This window comes from Lepidochelys kempii, chromosome 15 (assembly GCF_965140285.1).
Source record: "Lepidochelys kempii isolate rLepKem1 chromosome 15, rLepKem1.hap1, whole genome shotgun sequence".
Taxonomy (NCBI): domain Eukaryota; kingdom Metazoa; phylum Chordata; order Testudines; family Cheloniidae; genus Lepidochelys; species Lepidochelys kempii.
This window is the reverse complement of record NC_136394.1, coordinates 27,830,647-27,849,220: the sequence shown is the minus strand read 5'-3', so window position 1 is coordinate 27,849,220 and position 18,574 is coordinate 27,830,647. Positions and strand designations below refer to the sequence as shown.

The window sequence follows — 18,574 nt, the reverse complement described above, 5'->3', positions numbered from 1 at the left end:
CAAAGGGGTGGTTCCATCAACTGTTTGCTGCAATTAAACATACCTTAAAGGAAGGAAAATGCCTAGGAGTTAGCTGAAAGGAAGTGTGGTCTTGAGAAAGCTATTGGAAGAGGCAAGTAATGGGGTGTGTTCCCCACTCCCACAACTATACCTCAATAACTGCTGTGTGACTGAATTCATGTGCAGTTGTATATGAACAAGAACCTTGGGTAGAGAGGAAAGTAAGAGTGATAGGCCAAGAAAAGTTGGAATTCTACTTAAGGTGAAGCCTTTATAAGGGAATTCAAAATTACATGTTTCTCTTAAAACTGTCTTAGGTTTTAAATTGCTTCCTTTCCATTCTTATAAATCAGGATTACTGTGTATAGTCAGTACAAGTAGGTCTGTCTGGTTCTGTTATAGCTCAGAATTCTTTCAATCAGAATTTTCAGTTAACAGCCTCTTAATTGAAGGGATAGTATTTAAAGCTTATTTTTATGACACTGAATGTCTACTCTAGAGGCTTTTAAACTCCTTTATAGTGTGGACTGTGTCTTAGTGATTTAGCAGCAGTCAGCCCCCAGCAAGTGAGATACAGTCTGGAGCTTGAAGCTTAGCGCTACTAGACCTCTAGAAAATTGTGCAATGGAGACACTATTCTAATGAAAGAATATGTGAATAGATAGTCTATCAAAACATGGCTATGCATTACAAAATGACAAAGGCTATTTCTTAGACCTGCTGCCTTAAGCTTTCTATTTCAGAACAATTCTGTCACTCTCCTTGGTGGTTTTTCTTCTCTTTTATTAACATACAATAGGGCTATTAACATGAAAACAGGATCTTTTTTTAGTCCTTTTTCTTTTGTCTCACTTGAAGTCATAATCTTCGGGCATCACAGCTAGTTGCTTTCAAGATGATCAGTGTCAAAGCAGATTATAAATATGTGGTGAAGAATAGGCAGGAGGAGCAGGTGGTCTCCTAAAGAATATTTATTCTGGTATGCATATATTTCTTCTTAGTGTTAGAACTTCTGGGGTAACAGAAAATCTTATATATAAGTATCTGTCCCAGTGGAATACTTCAGTTTTCCAGTAGGCATCGATCTCTAAAGAGGAGCATGTAAAGCAAGTCATGTGTAAGATACTTATGTCCCTCAGTCACTTTTAAAAAAGTGTTTTACATTTGTTTGTATAGAGGGCCACCGCTTTGCTGTGCCTGAAACTGTGTGTTAATCTGAGCTGTTGCGGTTGGACCGATTTGGAATTGCAGCTTCGTTGTAGGACTGCAGGGCAGTGATTGTGTATTGAGGGAATCTTTTTCTGCGGACAAATCCTACATGTAATCTGAAATGCTGCATTATAAAGAACTAAAATGTACTTGAAAGGTAAACAGGGTTTCAGTAACTGTATTCTGTTGCACTAACTATTTTTAAAGCATGTTCTTAGGCTTCATTTTTTTTAAGCACTTAACAGCTATAGGGGCTCAGCTATCCTATAACTATTGTTTCTATTTATTCTAGTTCCAAGATTATCCCCTAAAACACACAGGCCTAGGTCGCCAAGACAGAGCAGTGTTGGAAGTACTGCAACTGGGCCAGCTCTGTCCTCTCCGCAAGCTGGTACTATTCCTACTGAATCAGTTGCCATGCCTGTCCCAGCTGCATCTCCCACACCTGCCAGTCCTGCATCCAATAGAGCAGTTACCCCATCCAGTGAAGGTAAACTGTCCTGATACTTTAAATTCTTCAGTTTTAGTGTTAAGTGAGGGGAAAGAGTATACTGATCCAGACTCTACACATCTCTCCTATGTTTTGTGCATTTGATTGCATTGTATTCCACTGTATATAGTCAGTTTCATGATATTTGAGTGTCCGGGTGGGTATCTTACACTGCAACGCTGCTGAAAAGCATTTTGATAGACTAAGGCTATGTCTACACGACAGAGCCTATGTTTGCATAGCTATGATGGCATAGCCCCCACTGTAGATGCAGCATACACCTCCAGAAGGAATTTTTTCTGCTGGTGTAGGAGCACCACATCTGGATAATGTTAGCTATGCCAGCAGAAGCACTCTTCTGTCTGCATCTGTACTGGGGGGTTTGTTGGCATAGCTGTATCAGTCACGGTTGTGGGTTTTTTTCCATGTCTCTGACTGATGTAGCTTTGCTGACGTATATTTTAAATGTAGACCAAGCCTAAAAATCTTCTCCCCATTCCTCTGTACTTCTCTTAACAGAATGTGTAGCGTACAGTTATTGTCATACTTTTGTTAAAGGTAACCTGAAAAGATTTTTAAAAAATTGAATTTGCAGCCTTTTCTTGTGCCCAAAATATCAGCAATATAAAATCCATTTTTTGTTAGCAGAATACTTGAAGGTCTCAGAACTCCCAAACATCTGTAACACCTTAACTGAAGAGCCCAGGTGGTTCATTTTTCTAACAGTGGCTTTCTTTATCCAAACTGTTTAAATCTTTCACTTGACTCTTGTGAGTTCTTTCCACTAGTTCTCCAGTCACCATAGTCCTTCAGCCCAAGCAGGCCCTGAATTTCTAATGGAAAACAAAGTGCACATTTTTTTCCCCAGGTTCTCATTAGACATCATAAAGTATTTTAAAAAATTAAGCCTATTTTTTTCCTTTGCAGCTCACCTTTCACAGAATTTTCGTAAATGTAAAATGGTTGTTAGCTTCCTCTTTTTCTTCTTATGTTCTTTTCTGGCCTAAAGTTTTCTCTCAAATATTTCTTCCCCTGGAGTTCTTGCCATATTCTTTGAGGTGTGTGTCTATACATAATAATATATATATTTGAAAGTAACTTTGAATTGAAATTATATTTCTAGCTAAAGATTCCAGGCTTCAGGACCAGAGGCAGAATTCTGCAACTGGAAACAAGGAAAATGCTAAGCCAAGTGAGATTTCTCCTAGCTTTACTAAACCTGAAAGCAAAGGTTTGTATCTAAAAGTTCCCTTAAATATTTATAGCATAATGTAGGGAATTGTAAGCACGAATGCCAGTATCAACTAGTGAAGTTAACATCTTATTACAGTGACTCTTAGGTAGTTGCTTCAGCTTTCTACAAGTAAGAATTTTTGTTCATGCAGCTGTGAAAGTGAACAGCATTGCAAACTTTGCAGGGGGATTATTATTCCTTAACCATTCCATCAACATTAAAATAAAATATGGAAACGCTTTTGTTGACTAGTTTCGTAAAGACTTGTTTTTAACCAAGCTTAAATGGACCAGAGTTTCCTTTGAAGGTATTACGTTCATGATACATAAGATCATAGAATATTAGGGTTGGAAGAGACCTCAGGAGGTCATCTTGTCCAATCCCCTACTCAAAGCAGGACCAACACCAACTAAATCTTTGCTTCTTGGATATATTAGTTCTCATAGTAACAAAAGTAAATGTATGGTTTTAATTTAGCTTTCTTTATAACCTGCTCCATGGTTGCTCATACAGGTCTCAAGAAATCTTCTGTGGTATTAGATTTTTTCCAGTTTGGTCTCTAGTCTTAAAATTTTAATGTTTCTGGCCATATGCAATGTAAACTTTAAGGTTATATTATTGCATTGGCGTCTGACAGATTGCACTGCAGAGTTCCTTAGCTCTACAGCTAGGAGTGTGGTGTAACAAAAACCTATGGATCTGCCAAAAAATAACCATGGTTTCAGTGGTAAGGATTTTTGTGTGTTTAACAATGTGGTTTGTGGAGTTGTGCAAAACTGTACAGCTACAATGAAGCAGCTGAGTGTTCTTTTTTTTAAAGAAAAAAATAAGCCCAAAGATCTACATTAATGTGGCAAATTTAAAATAGGAAATGCAGAAGTTATGTTTCTTAGAAATGGCTGAATAACATGTGAGTGGAGAAATCAACAACTAACAGAGTTACTCGGAAAAATTCATTGACCTAGTCAATTATTCAGTCAGCTCTTAAGTTTTTGTAGTTAACTCGCACACAGGTTGTACTTTGAATTACTAGTTAGGCCTCATTATTTTGCATTAAAGTTTTATAACATTTGCATTTCCTTGTTTGTTTTAAATTTGTAAGTTGATGTTGTATTAACACGTGTGTGTGTTCCTTATTGTGAATTATGGCCTGCTGTCATTCCGTTGTTGAGTTCTAGTAATATAAAGCACAGAAACCTGTTTTTGATTTTTTTGTGGTCTCCATAAAAAGAGTAACAGCCCTATACTTCAAATGGTTTAAAAGTCATGGATTTGACATAACCAATTTGAGAGTGGGGAAAAAGCAGAATCAAATGAGATTGCTTCAGTTTGGGGAACAAGAGTGAGTGGCTGCAGTTCCTTGAGATACAGAGCTGCTTGTACTTCTCTCTCTGCTTTGTTTAGAAACGTGGGCAGGAGGTTGATACATTACTGGATCTTTCCTCTTTCATACAGCTCAAGATTCTGGAGGCTGCATTGTAACTAAATTTAAGTATCTCAGCAGATAAAGAACAAACTTTAACTTTAAAATCCCAAAAGTGTAATGTATTTAAGGGAGCTTTTCATTTTCTCTTATGCAGTGATTTGGATTAGAATTGCTACTGAATGTTTGCTCCTATCGGAGTAACAGCTTTCCAAATCAAAGATATAATCTTTCTTTCATTCTTGGAAAACTGATATTCATGTTACTGACATAACTCCAGTTATTATAAGGTTTGTTTTATGCGGAGTAGGAGTTTGGGTTTTTCATGTGTATATTATGTTTGGCAGGTGTATCTTCAGTTGTTTCAGAACATAGAAAACAGATTGATGATTTAAAGAAATTTAAGAACGACTTTAGGGTAAGTGTCTTTCATGTGGGTGTTGACTAAAAAGAGAGTTTTATACCGTCCTTTTCCATTGACGTGCATCTATATTTTCAGTTAGGGAGTTGAGCATATTTATCAATAGCAAAATAGGCCCTTAAATTAATGAGTACATATTAGAATGTCATTCAAACAAACATATCCATATAAGATTGTGACACAAGCCAATATGAACAAAATCAGTGCTCACTCTCCTTAATCTGTATGTGGTACTTAGGTGTCTCAGAATATTCAGCATTAGCAATATTGAGCAATTTAGATACTGTCTATTGGAACACTAGTCAGAACCCTTTTGTGTCTCACTGTAAATAGCTCGAGCAATTGGGGCAGGTATAATTAACCGTGTTGTAGCTGTGTTGCACATCTTCCCTCCCAGAGAACCTCTACATCCCAAAAGTAGCTATGCCATAATATGTCTAATAGTTAGCCTAATTTAAAACATTTAATTGAACCGGTTAGCTCTCTGGGGGCAAAAATGGCTTCTTAAATTGCTATCTCATCATTAAGTGTTACTGTTACATTGTATTGAATAGTGTCTAGTACTGCTTAGGTGTTGCTGTGATTTGTACATTCATTAGAAAATGAAAAGGAAGCCTCTTCAATCCCATCAAAGTGCTTCTTTCATCTAAGCCTCCTTAAGTTTATAGACCCATCACATGTGTGTGCTTATTTCTGTTTTTAGTGATGAAACTTGCATCTTCCATTAAAATAATTTCAGGCTCCTGCAGCTGAACAGTTTATGGAAATTTTCCTTTTTGATTGCATAAGTATTGTTGGTAGTAATTCATGTGTTTTCTGTATCCCGGCATAGAGATGATATTTATTGAAAGTGTTAACTATTGGTGTTTTCAGTTACAGCCAAGTTCCACCCCAGAGACTGTGGATCAACTGCTAAACAAAAATCGAGAAGGTGAAAAATCCAGAGATGTGATTAAAGAGAAAACAGAATCAAACTCTAAAGAATCTGTCATTGAAACCAGCAGTAATGCGAACTCAAACAGTGGCAGTAGCAAATCAAATAGTCCCAGTATTTCTCCATCAACTAGTAGTAGCTCTGAGCAGAAGCGAGGGCCAGAGGTAACCTCTCAGGGTGTACAGACATCTGGACCTGGAAGTAAACAAGATAAAGAGGATAAAGAAGAGAAGAAAGATACCTCTGAGTGAGTAATTGTGTTCTTAATAAGCAAATCTGGTGTTTTCTCAGTTTTTAGAATCCCCTGCAAAGGGGAGAGCTACTGTTTGAAAAAATTAACTCTTAGTATTTATATAGGACTTTACGTTAATGAATTAATCTTCACAATGCCTCTGAGTTAGGTGGGTAAATATCTGCGTTTTACAAATGAGGAAAGAGTGGCAGAAGTTAAATGGTTTGCCCAAAGCCACGCAGCAGGTTGGTGGCCGAGCTAGAACTCTGGTCCTCCTGACACCTAATCCTGCACTCATTTGTCTAAATGCTGTCCCTTTGTCAATCAGACTAATCACTATCAAAAATATGCTTTGTAGAAATAAGTGTAGTAGTTGAATTTTTTCCCTTTTCTTTCCATATAGTGTGATTAGCTGTGTGCCCTTTAGTTTCCCAAAAGTCTTCTCAGTTGTAAAACCTAATCCGACAATATTTTTATGTTGTGATGGGATTTTAATAACTCTAACAGTTGAACTGTGAAAGACTTCAGGGGAAATGTTTGTGAAGGAATATCTCTGAACTTTAAATCATTTGTATGTTTTTGTGTTTAGGCAAGTTAGGAAATCAACACTTAATCCCAATGCAAAGGAGTTCAACCCTCGATCTTTTGCTCAAGTAAGTTGATGGTTGTATTAAGCGATATTGCATGTGGTGGCATACAACCTCTCAAGTAATTGCACAGTAATATTGTTTTTCTTTGTACGCTTGGGTCAAGTACGCTGTATTCCGCTAGTTGAGTCTGAGGGCTGGTCCACGCTGGGAATTTACATTGCCATAGCTACGTCTTTGAGGGCTGTAAAAAATCCACACCCCTGGGAGATGTAGCTGTGCTAACCCAACCCCTGGTGTAGAAAACAGTGCTACCGACTCTCAGGGAGGTGGATTACCTACGGCGATAGGAGAGCCCCCCCATTGGCGTAAGTAGTGTCTACGCTGAAGCGCTAAAGCAGTGCTGCGCTAGCATTTGAAGTGTAGACATACCCTTTGTGTCTCTGACCAATTCTCCTTCATGGTTTAACAGTGTACCAGACTAATTCTGAGGGTTTTTAAGAACAGCAGTTTGGTGCATGAAACCATAACACATTTTGAAGGGGGTTCACTATATTTAGTAAACAGACTACACCAAATGTGGTGTACTGTTTTATTTAATAAAAAAGGCTGTCTTAAATACCTGGCCTGAGTGACCGTTTGGGACGCTGTATTATATTTATTTCCTTCAGATCTTCACCACATATCCTCTCATCCCCTCCCTCACCCATTGTCTAAACTGGTTCCTAATTACATTCTTCTGAACTCTGACAGTATTTAAGTTAATGGAACTTATTCACAGATGGTCACAAGTCCTCTAGGAAGGCTTTCAAGATTTTGGTTTTGACAACAATATTTGACCTGGAGCTGTTGCCAGGGGGCCCAAAGCCAGTCCACCTTTCCCTTGAAAAGTTTCCTCCTCCTAGTGAGGAAACAGCAGCTGTGAATGTTACATCCAGGCTACCACAAGGAGGGTGTGCGGCATCTTTGAAAACTGGTGCTGCTAGGAAATGTGGAGGCATGATGTGCTGCTCTTAGCCTTGCCTTCCCCTTCCGCACAGGCAGTGTGCTATTTCTGTAGTGCTGTCCTCCTCTTCTCAAGGAGCAAGCATTTCTGCTTTGAAGTACTTTGAGTCAGAAAACACTAACTCTAGCACTAGCCTTCAGTATCTTAAAATCTTGATAAACTTTTTCTTCTTTGTCTTTTTAACTTCACCATGCAATCAGGTGAAAAGAATTTACATATTTTAAATGCCTGTATTTAAAGAAGCATAATCCGTTCCACTCCTATCTGACCGCCATGTGCAAACTCTGAGCATAGGTAAAACTGGCATACATGGTATACATGAGTGAATTGTGCGCTGACAGAGTGAACTCTTTCATTTATTTGTAGCCCAAGCCTTCTACTACACCAACCTCACCTCGTCCCCAAGCTCAGCCTAGCCCGTCTATGGTGGGTCATCAACAGCCAACTCCTGTGTATACTCAGCCTGTTTGTTTTGCACCAAATATGATGTACCCAGTCCCAGTGAGCCCAGGCGTACAGGTAAAATAGACTTGTCTAACAGCTTAATTAAATATAATATTGTTGGCACATTTAAGATCATGATTAATAGGAGGTGGGACTTAAAAGCAGAAGTAAGCTGTTAGTGCCCTGTTGTGCGAGGTGCTGTACAGGGATAGATGTGCTCTGTGATCAATATTTACACCATTATTCATATGTATATTTATCTAAACAGCTAAAAATTAGGAAACTTCCCCAATTGCCTCTCAGCGTAACTGATATATTGCTTGATTTCTTATAGGTGTTATTGCAGAAGTGGGTTTTGAAGGGACTTCAGTTCATATATACAGGCGTACCCTCATGCTTTCACTTGCCCAAATACTAGTGAAGATAGCTCTGAGTTTTGTGCCTCAGGCTACCAAATACATAGTGGTCTAGCTCTCTAAATTCCAGCCTCTGTCATTGTAGAGGCTACATCCTATATCAGGGGTCAGCAACCTATGGCATGCGTGCCAAAGACGGCACGCAAGCCCATTTTTAATGGCACACTGCTGCCTGCCGGGGTTCCGGCAGGCAGCAGTGTGCCATTAAAAATCTGGCTGGCCCCCCCTGCCTTTTCCCACAGTGTGCTGGGTTTCTGCCCCTCCTCCTCCTCTCCCTCCCTGCTGGCCCTTGCGAGGGAGGGGATGGGGGAGGAGCGGGATCAGCGTGCTTGCTGCTCCTGGTGGAGGCAGAGAAGAAGCGGAGGCAGGGCCTTGGGGAAGCGCTGCATTTGGCCATAAATCCAATACATAAGCTTTCTATTGTAAATGTTGTTCAAAGTAGCACATCCAATCACTACTAGCCTCAGGAGTGGATTATTGGAAATTTTTAAGAGCAGGTTAGACAAACACCTGTCAGGGATGGTCTAGATAATACTTAGTCCTGCCATGAGTGCAGGGGACTGGACTAGATGACCTCTCGAGGTCCATTCCAATCCTACAATTCTATGATTTCTACCCTGTGGTCTGTAGATGTTTGGACATGCAAACTTAATAATAGTAGCTACAATAGAATGCTATGTATTAGGCAATTGGAAACTTGAGCTGTGCTTACAAGCCTCAAACATTTATTAATCTTCTGGTCCCTTGCCAAAATTTCGTGTTTTTAGTCACAATATAAAGACTCAATTAATAGTCTTTCCAATGAAATATTTTTTTGGGGAGAATGAGAGAGAGAGAAGGGTTATTGTAGTAATGTTGAAGCTATCCTTCTGAAATGTTAAATGAAGGTGCTTGTACCGTATCTGGTAGCTTCCCAAATGCAAGTTAGATCCCACTGTTCTGAATCTACACAAATTCCTGGCTGACAAATAGCTGGTACTAGGTAAGACACTGAGCGTTTCAAATATTGATACCTTGAAACCCTAGTCTAGGGCAAAAAACCATCAAATGTGCAAATTGCTGCAGCACATTTTCTTGTTAGCACAGCTGTTCATCCTTCTGTTACTAGAATGTGACAGGGTTGTTTTTGGTAACTACTAAATAATGTACCCTATTGCCCTTTGAATGGTAATGGCTTTCCAGTGATGTCACATAAAAGGCGACAATTAAAATGCTAAGATAGCAGCATAAAGTTTTAAATTCAAATTAATAGTGGAATAGCTTTCCAGCCAGTCTTTAAGATTTTTTTTTACTGAGATGCAAGTGAGGTACAACATTCTAATCACTAAAACGATCTGTTTTACTGTCATCTTAAAATTAAATGTACTTCACTGCTCCTTTGCTGTTTTTTGTATCCGTTGCCTACATAGTGTCTGCAGTGACTTATTGTTTAAGTATGCAAATAAATATAAAACCTAAAATTCACAGGTAATAAATAAATTAATACGGTCTCAGACAAATCCTAAATAATTAATCTCAGATGCTGGAAAAATAGTTACTTGTACAGTTTAAAAAAGGCTCCAAATAGTCATTGGAAACCTCTCTAAATCTGGTAACTTCATAGTTCAGTCTAGTAGCTTCTTAGGTGCTATTTATAAGTCATCCTTGGCATCTTCATAGTCTTCTGTGTTGGGTAGGTGAGTGTAGTATAGATAACCGTGATCACCTACCTGCAGCCTCCTAACAAGTTTATAAATAGAGCTGGAAAACTAGGGTATGCTAGCTTTTATTTCAGGGAGACCTACATAGTAGGGAAGCACTGTCCTTCCCAGGCTGTTAATATAATCATTTGTCTTATCCCATTATGGGAATAAAAACTATACAGTTGCTCTTAAGAAAAAACAAAGAACATTTCTAATTTCAGGGTGGTTATGAACAATATTGTTAGATTCAGGAGTGAAAATTCTAAAGCTGATATATTTAAAAACCTGTCAAAAAACATACCATAGCTTCACTGCGTTCTCTTTTGTTTCAGCCTTTATATCCTATTCCCATGACTCCCATGCCAGTGAACCAAGCCAAGACCTATAGAGCAGGTAAAGGTGAGAATAATACTGCCTGTTTGGTTTTAGACTGCATGTAGCATGAATAGAGTAACAGACATGCACATTTTTATCCAGTTGATATTAAAGGACATAAATTAACATGAATGTAATTTAAACTGGTACGAATACTTGAAAATCACAATACTAAAGATAAATACATTGCTTTTGTCTGTGTTAAAAAAAAAAAAAAAAGCTGTAAGCTTGATTACTGGAGAATTGCTTGTCTTCGAATTCAGTATAGGATAACCAAATTTAAAAATGTTTACAAATATTTCAAATTCTTTAATAGCTGACTGTTTCAATCACTAATGTTTTCCTAAATTTTATTAGTTAACGTTGTTAAAGAGGGACTCTTTCTAGCAATTTGCAGCAGAGCATTGAGCTACACCTTAGTAGGGTATTTTCTCTATACAGTAATCTTTCCACTAAGTTCTACACTGCTCCAGTGGAAAGGGTTTATTTTCTTCCCTCCTTGTTCTACTGGAGCACTATTTAGAACAGCTTACTGCTAGTCCTTGTATCTCACTGTCCCTTTTCATCCCTCTTGCACCCAAATAACTGAAGTGATTGAACACAATACTTTTATGGCTAGGTACTGTTCTCCAATGAGTGAAACCTGTTGCTAGATAAACTGGAAAATTTGGTGTGCGTATATGGCTAAGTGCATTATCTGCATTTTTTTAATACACATCAAGTGAACAAAAGGCAGGAATTGTCTGTCTTGTTATAGCTACGTTTTAGATACTACTCTAATTCTACAATTTTGACAACTCTTGGAAATTTGGTGGCGCTCTTAAAGTCCCAGCTCCTGGAGGCAGTTGATCATGTGAGCATCTCTGCTTTAATTAAAAAAATCAAGTTTATTGCCCCAATGATTGTGGAGAAAAGCCTGAAAATGAAACAAACAAAGAAAAACCCCAGAAGATAAATCAAAACCCCAAATATGTTTTGTTTTGTTAAATATGATTTCTGACCACTTGGGGTTGGTAATACTGATTTTGCTAAATGTATATTTGAGTTTTTTAGTCAACCATGCTCTTATTTCTAAGAGATCCAAGGCTATGTAGAATGTATGAATGTTCAAGCTCTTAAAATGCATATTTAGACTAGATGCAGTTTCCACTTAGAGCAGTCAGGACATCTTTGCAGTGTTAGGTAAGAGTTTAGCTCCACTAATGAAAAAATGTGCACGTGTCTTCCCTAAGGTTCAGTGGCCACTAGTGTAGCCATTTTCTTTCCTGCTCTTGGTTGGCTGATGAGGTGGTCACTTGAAAATATGCAAGTGTTTTCTTGTATGCGTTAAGAATTACTTTCCTCTGTAAAACAGTTCTTCTGTTTAAACAGCTTCCTTTAGAGTCCCTTTGGTAGCAATTTCAGTTTTGTGAACATGGAGCCATACACATTTCTCTTCAGCAATCAGGTTTATGTAGAGCTGCTTGTATTTAAATCCTCTGCACTGAAAGCTCCATTTTGTGCTGATGAAGCTACCTTTTTGCATTTTAGAAAGATTTTTAAATTAATATACAAACTCAGTTTATCATCTTTCCTCTTCTGAATCATACCTGTGTAATGTACTTCTACAGACCATGGTTAAAGGTGATAGTGAGGCTGTTCTAGTTGGGCACAGGTTTCAGAGTAACAGCCGTGTTAGTCTGTATTCGCAAAAAGAAAAGGAGTACTAGTGGCACCTTAGAGAAAGCTTATGCTCAAATAAATTGGTTAGTCTCTAAGGTGCCACAAGTCCTCCTTTTCTAGTTGGGCACAGTAATTTTGGATTAAAACCTTCAGGAAAGACCTGGTTACTTTAGAGCCTCCTTCCTAACGTGAAATATTCCTTGCTTTGTAGTACCAAATATGCCACAACAACGCCAAGACCAGCATCATCAGAGCACTATGATGCATCCTGCCTCAGCTGCAGGCCCCCCTATTGTAGCTACACCACCAGCCTATTCAACACAGTATGTTACTTATAGTCCTCAACAGTTTCCAAATCAGCCTCTTGTGCAGCACGTGCCACATTATCAGTCTCAGGTAAGACTCCTTTAGTGTGTGGTTGCCTCTTGCTGCATTCGTATTGGAACAGATGTATAATTAAGACTTAATTCGGGAATTCTATATACTGTATCTTTTGTTACATCATGTAATTGCTACAATTAGTATTCAGATACTGCAGAAATATTGATACTTTGCGCTTCACATCATAGCCCTCCACAAACATTAATGTTCCCTTAATAGTAAATACAAATCTTAAATACAGAATATCTGTACCTCATCATTAACTACATCGCATGGTGGAACATCTCTTTCAAATGAGTAATTGGACGTAGATTTAAAAGATGCAGTTGCTAAAATAGTTGGTGTGATAAGATGGATGGGATATGGTATAGTTTAAAACTTTTGTTCAATTTAAAGAGACCCTTCGTCAACTTAAGATCAGCAGAGTAGTTCCTTTTGTTAGCTTCCTTTTGTGGAAGGTATTTCTCATTTTAAGTTTTCAGGAGTTATCTGGATAACAGTGACAGGTGTATTTTGAAATAGTCTTGTAGCTAGTGCAAAGCAAGCTGTAGCTTTTCAAATGATCATTAAGTGCCTTTAAGCATGCACTGTACGAGCTTAATTAAAGGGTGTATTTAACTTTTGTACAGACATGTTTTTTGACTAATTGATTTGTCTTATTTTTATTGGACACAGCATCCTCATGTTTATAGCCCTGTAATACAGGGTAACACTAGAATGATGGCACCACCAACACATGCACAGCCTGGTTTAGTATCCTCTTCAGCAACACAGTATGGTGCGCATGAGCAGACGCATGCTATGTATGGTAGGAAACGTTTTGTGTTGTTTATAACTTTTTACGTTGTTACATTGTGCAGGGATATATTTACTATCTCAAGCTTCAACCATTGGCATCACAGTGAAAGTTATAACAGTAGACCCAGAATATGGTTCATAAAACTAATAAGCAAGGTATTGCAAACCTGAGTTATTTGATTAGCGTGAAAATAGATCCAAGTAGGCTAGTTTTAATAAGACACTAGTGTTGGAGATGATGTGCCAGCATGAGAGGCTGCTAAGGAATACCAGCTTAAGCAAGTCTGTCACAGGCTTTACTTGATGCTGTGAACGCTACGTCCTTGACTGTTAGTTCATTATAACAAGGACTGTAGTGTTGTCACAAAACTGACTTCAGTTTCAAAACCTGACTTCTAGTTCTCACAACGTTAGCATGATAAAACCACTGCTTTAATAATGCTAATAATATACATTAACAGTATAAAAAGATTTGTCGTCTGAGGAAAATATTTCTTCGTGGGCGATTCTCCTTTCCTTGGCAAACCCAAGAATATAAATCCTGTTTTGAACATTTCATGTATAAGTGCTTGCTATATGATTTCAATAACAAATAGAAGTCTCCAGAGTTGTCAGTCTGGCACTTTTCACTAGCACTAACCTCACTGAAATACTTAAGTTAAAACATGAAGTGAGATACCGGTTGAAAAATACAATGCAAAGAATCTCTAAAGCCACATAAACCAGCACTAAAATAATAAGTCATCCAAAGGAAAAACTGGCTGCAAGAACTTGCCACTGAAGACTCAGTCCATGATCTTAAAGGGGGCTTAGGATTTGACACACACATCAAAACAGAAGATTATCTCTTGAAAACATGTTTATTCAACAGTTTTTGTCTGAGTATTTGATGAAGAAATTTTGTGAAGTCAATCATAATGTTGACCTAGGGTGTGTTAAAGGGTGTCATGTAACTTTAGACATCTTTGTATGTTTTTTTGGTGACAGAGTTTTTTGCATTTTTTTCCTTACGGATGAATACTGTCTATTATGAAAACTTGCAAGCCCAAAAATCTAAAGCTTAATGCAGAGTTAAGATTCTGATAACAGAATCTGTCATGTCTGTCCTGAAATATCATACTGAAATCTGATCTTTGCTCATGTGTGTTCATTCAGGAAAAAATAATGCAGATGCAGACAATATCACAGTAAAAAGTTCTGAGACTGGATTTGGAGGAAAAGTATATTTCCGCCGAAGTTTCATGTGATATAGCTGAATTGAAAAGAAAGTAACTTGTAAAGTTTAAGTAATAGGTCTTTGTTCTCACTGGCCCATGTTGACATTTGTTAAAATAGTCTGCTCTTTCATGTGCATCCCTAGTTTATTGAAACATACATGTAAACGGAGCTTTTATTGTGATTTTTATGGGATTACTGTCTTGATTGACTTACTGTTTGAAGGCTTTCAGACTTCCTGGTAAAAAGACAGTTCTCAAAAAATCCTATCTTAAATAAAACTAGATATGAAATAATCTCTGGAATTTGGTTGTTGATTGCAACTTTCCCCAGCAACTCTACGTTGTACATCATTCTTATCTGTCACAATTTGGCAGGTCTTTGAAATCATGGTACAGGAGCAATTTTTTAGTCAATTAGAGTACTTTAATCAGCTATTTCAAATTATTTTTCTCTGATGTTCCAACATACCATAGAACTCTAATTTTTATATTGTTGGTTTTTCAGCTTCAATGCATCATCAGTATCTATTTCAGGCAATCTAATGACGCTTTTTTTGGTTGACACGTGTTTTGGTTGTGTGTCAAGAAACCTGAAAACTCTCTAGATTTTTGTGGTGGGGTGTCCTTCTACCTAAATCCAAGCAGCATTTCTCTTACAGAACTTGGTCTTGCCAGAAGCTAGATGTTCTCCTGAACTCTTCTGGGTGGTTATCAGTTTGCTTTTCTGAACTGCTGACCTTCTCTCTTTTTATAACTGAGTGCTTGAAATGCTTGCCACAGAAATCTTCCTCAGCCCAGTCTGATGCCAGTGCTACATCATAGGTGGCTTGTAAGGAGGCACTTATGTTGGATTATTGCATGTTCTTACCATCTTCTGGCATGTCATCTTTTGCCTGCCTTAACATAAATCAGCTAAACTGTATCTTTAGCCTTCTGGGCTTGCCATCAGGTATTTAATAGATGACTCCTAATGCAGTAGCTCAGATATAGGACATTCTCAAATGAAGTGTGGCATTTAGTTTGGTTACTTTTCCCACAAATAACTACCTTGTTGCTGGATAATAAAACTTCTGCTTCCGTTTAGCAATACGTCGCTGTTTGCTTGAGTAATCTATCTGTAGCATTTAATAGCTGTGCGGCCTGGGGAGTAAATTGCTATAGCACAACTTGCTGGATGTGTTAACAATCCCTTACGTTAGGAGACACTAGATATTTTACGCTTCCCCAGTCACTTTGGACTGGACTGTAAGCAGATATCTATAACCACTGACGTTAGAGTGCAGTATTTTTTTTCTCTCCACATTTTATGAATCTCAAGTGTATGTATAGGATCCATGTAGTGAATACAGCAACATATCCTGGAAATAAACTTCTGATTTGGGTATGTTGCTTAATTCTTCAGGAATATTTAGTGACTCTAAGTGATGAATAACTTCCATATGATTATGCCATTCACAGAAATAACAGCCACTGATTTTAATTTTTAGAATAAATTTGCCCAAGTGAGTTTTCAGATTTTGCTTCTGGCATTTTCATTTACACTGTTGGATTTCCCATTGCTATTAAGATGAACTGTGTTAAGGTCCCCATGTCCTTGAAGCTAATGGGTGCTTTCTTTGTGATATTGTCAAGTGGCTCCCTGCACAAAACACTACCTTTAATATCAGACTGTTGTTCTACCTGAGTGCTTGTGTTACAGAATGAAGAAGTCTGAAAGGACAGCTGCATTGGGGGGGGAGGGTTAATTGCTTTTAAAGTATTCTCCTAACATTTCCTTAATCAGTGAGTAAAATCTCTGAAAGCTTCACCTTCCTGATTAGTTTGAGGCAAGTAAAAATCAAGGCAAACAGTAGTCACTGTTCAGTGAAGGGAATTAAATTCTTTATCCATTAGATTATTTGCTGAAAGTTACTTTTTTCCTTCATGGCAGAGGAATCTGAATCCTGAAATGCATGCAGCGTTCTATACCTGTTAAATCTTTTGGACAGCAAAGGCTAGGATGATGCATTTTTCAAAATCCCATTTAGCTAATGCTGTGTAATTGAATGTTTCTGCTAGATGTCTACAATATAACAGGCAATTCAGGAGATCTGATTGGTGTCTTTGTCACTGCTCTTGAGTGCCACAATTTTGTCATCACTTCAGTTCCTGAAGTTGAATGTTCTTCAACAAATGGAAAGTAGCTAAACTATATGGGCACTATAAATTAGTGGTACTTCTAAACATATGATGGAGCAACACACAAATTCATGTTTTTTCTTAAAACATTGAGAGAATGTTAAACAACTTTCTTTCCTCTTGCTCTTACAAATAAACACTAAAACTGGACATCATTAACACAAAGACTGATATTCACTTGATCTGACTCTAGGTTTTAAATGTTGGCTCCTTTAAATCATATATAAATTCTTAGTGTGAAAAGTTTGAAATAGGCACTTAGCGCTGAAACAAAGCAACAATATATGTATGATTGTTGCTCCTACAGAACTAATTAGTTTATTGGTTCTAAAGAACAATGGCTCAAGCTTTGTACTTTCTGGTAGGTATGGGCTGTTTGTTATCTCCAGAATACCAGCGATGGGTAATCATGAGTTATCAAGTTTTCTATTGACAATTCAAGCTGTGAGGGCAAATATATTCCTGTAACAATTAACTCCCACTAGTTTATTGTTTGGATAAATTGTATATATGTTAGGTAATTGCTGTCCTCTGTAAAACTTCACTTGTGTATGTGAAAGACTTGTGTAAAACAAAATTTTGATTTTACACAGATACATTATTTATTCTTTTGCTTGTTCTTGGACCTCTCCGTCTCTCTTCTGCACATGTTTTATTGGTCTGGTGTTCTCTCTAACCTTATCTGTTTTTCTGTCCTAGCAGTAAGTTCTAATATCCTAAATAGTACAATGGTGGGTATGTTACAGATTTCAAGGAGTCTCCAGGGATTAAGAGTGAACCATCTCCAAAGGTGTCTTTTGGAACTGTTAAGACCTCAGTGATACAGCTGAAAAAAAACCAAACTATTTATTTATTTATTTATTTATTTATTTGTAACTCTTTTAACTCTACCTCTGAGGTTATTATTGGAGTGTAATAGAGGCTTAGTATCTGTTCATCTTTATTTTTGTATTAAAGTAAAACGTGGAGCCCTCAGTGTTATAGTTCAAAAGGAGGGCTTATTGGGGCTTACTTTATTTCAACTTCACTTGTAAAATTAAGTAAAAATATCCAGCCCTATTAACTAAACAAATAAAAATATCTGCATGAACCTACAATCTTCAAAAATAAATGAATGTTGACCTTTCCAGAAGATTGGAAGTTGTAAACATGGCAAGAGGCTAATTTACCTTTCTATTTCCCAAATTCAGCATGTCCCAAAATACCATACAGCAAGGAGACAGGTCCTTCTTTCTACTTTGCCAGTGAGTTGGGTTTTTTTGTACTAATTTTGATTGTACAGAAAATAATTTTTTAAAGGATAGATGTTAAAGGAATAGACATGCTGAGGGAACATTTTTTTTTTTCTTTGCACCAGGCCAAAATATAGAAAATGTAGGAAAACTCTTTTCAAGCAACAAAGTTATTGAATGAATGAATTTATAGGGCACCAAAAGCTAAAGTACAATGTACTTGTGACTTGTCTGTAGAATAGATTTATGTAAATACATTTCTGCGTGCCAAGTTGCATTACATTTTGTGCAACGAAGTCTTGGATCTAACTAGCTTCTACTGTATCTTGAACTGATGAAGACTTAAAGCTTCTTCCTTCTAGTCTACCACCCAAAAAATGGGCATCACCCTCCTTAACATCTCCACGAGCTCCTCTCCTCCCCCATCCCTGCCCAAAATGGGATTTCCAGTTTTCTCAAGGTTGGTCAAATTTCTGAGGGGAAGAAACTCCAGGACTTCAGTAGCAGTAAAACTCTATTTGAGTCCTGTCGTGGGGGAGAGTAACTTGTGCATCCTTTCAGTAGTCATGAGAGAGATCACTCGGGAATCCTTATTCTGGGGCCTCTGAAGAAGCATGGCAAGCAGCACTTCTTGTCATTCCTGTAAAAGTGTA

The 18,574-nt window shown here is 37.7% G+C and overlaps 1 protein-coding gene across 13 annotated transcripts in view; it reads left to right on the top strand.

Moving 5' to 3' along the window:
- The window catches only part of ATXN2 (ataxin 2), a 71,277-nt gene that overhangs the window by 40,509 nt on the left and 12,194 nt on the right, over nucleotides 1–18,574 (top strand). For 9 of the 13 annotated variants that reach the window (XM_073313279.2, XM_073313285.2, XM_073313277.2 and 6 more), the window contains 10 exons: nucleotides 1,502–1,699; nucleotides 2,823–2,930; nucleotides 4,704–4,774; nucleotides 5,651–5,958; nucleotides 6,533–6,596; nucleotides 7,903–8,055; nucleotides 10,411–10,477; nucleotides 12,327–12,511; nucleotides 13,172–13,304; nucleotides 17,880–17,933. In XM_073313279.2, the coding sequence (XP_073169380.1) occupies nucleotides 1,502–1,699; nucleotides 2,823–2,930; nucleotides 4,704–4,774; nucleotides 5,651–5,958; nucleotides 6,533–6,596; nucleotides 7,903–8,055; nucleotides 10,411–10,477; nucleotides 12,327–12,511; nucleotides 13,172–13,304; nucleotides 17,880–17,933 (1,341 nt within the window). The remainder of the gene's footprint in view (nucleotides 1–1,501; nucleotides 1,700–2,822; nucleotides 2,931–4,703; nucleotides 4,775–5,650; nucleotides 5,959–6,532; nucleotides 6,597–7,902; nucleotides 8,056–10,410; nucleotides 10,478–12,326; nucleotides 12,512–13,171; nucleotides 13,305–17,879; nucleotides 17,934–18,574) is intronic. The other 4 variants (XM_073313273.2, XM_073313274.2, XM_073313276.2 and 1 more) reach the window with 4 other exon arrangements.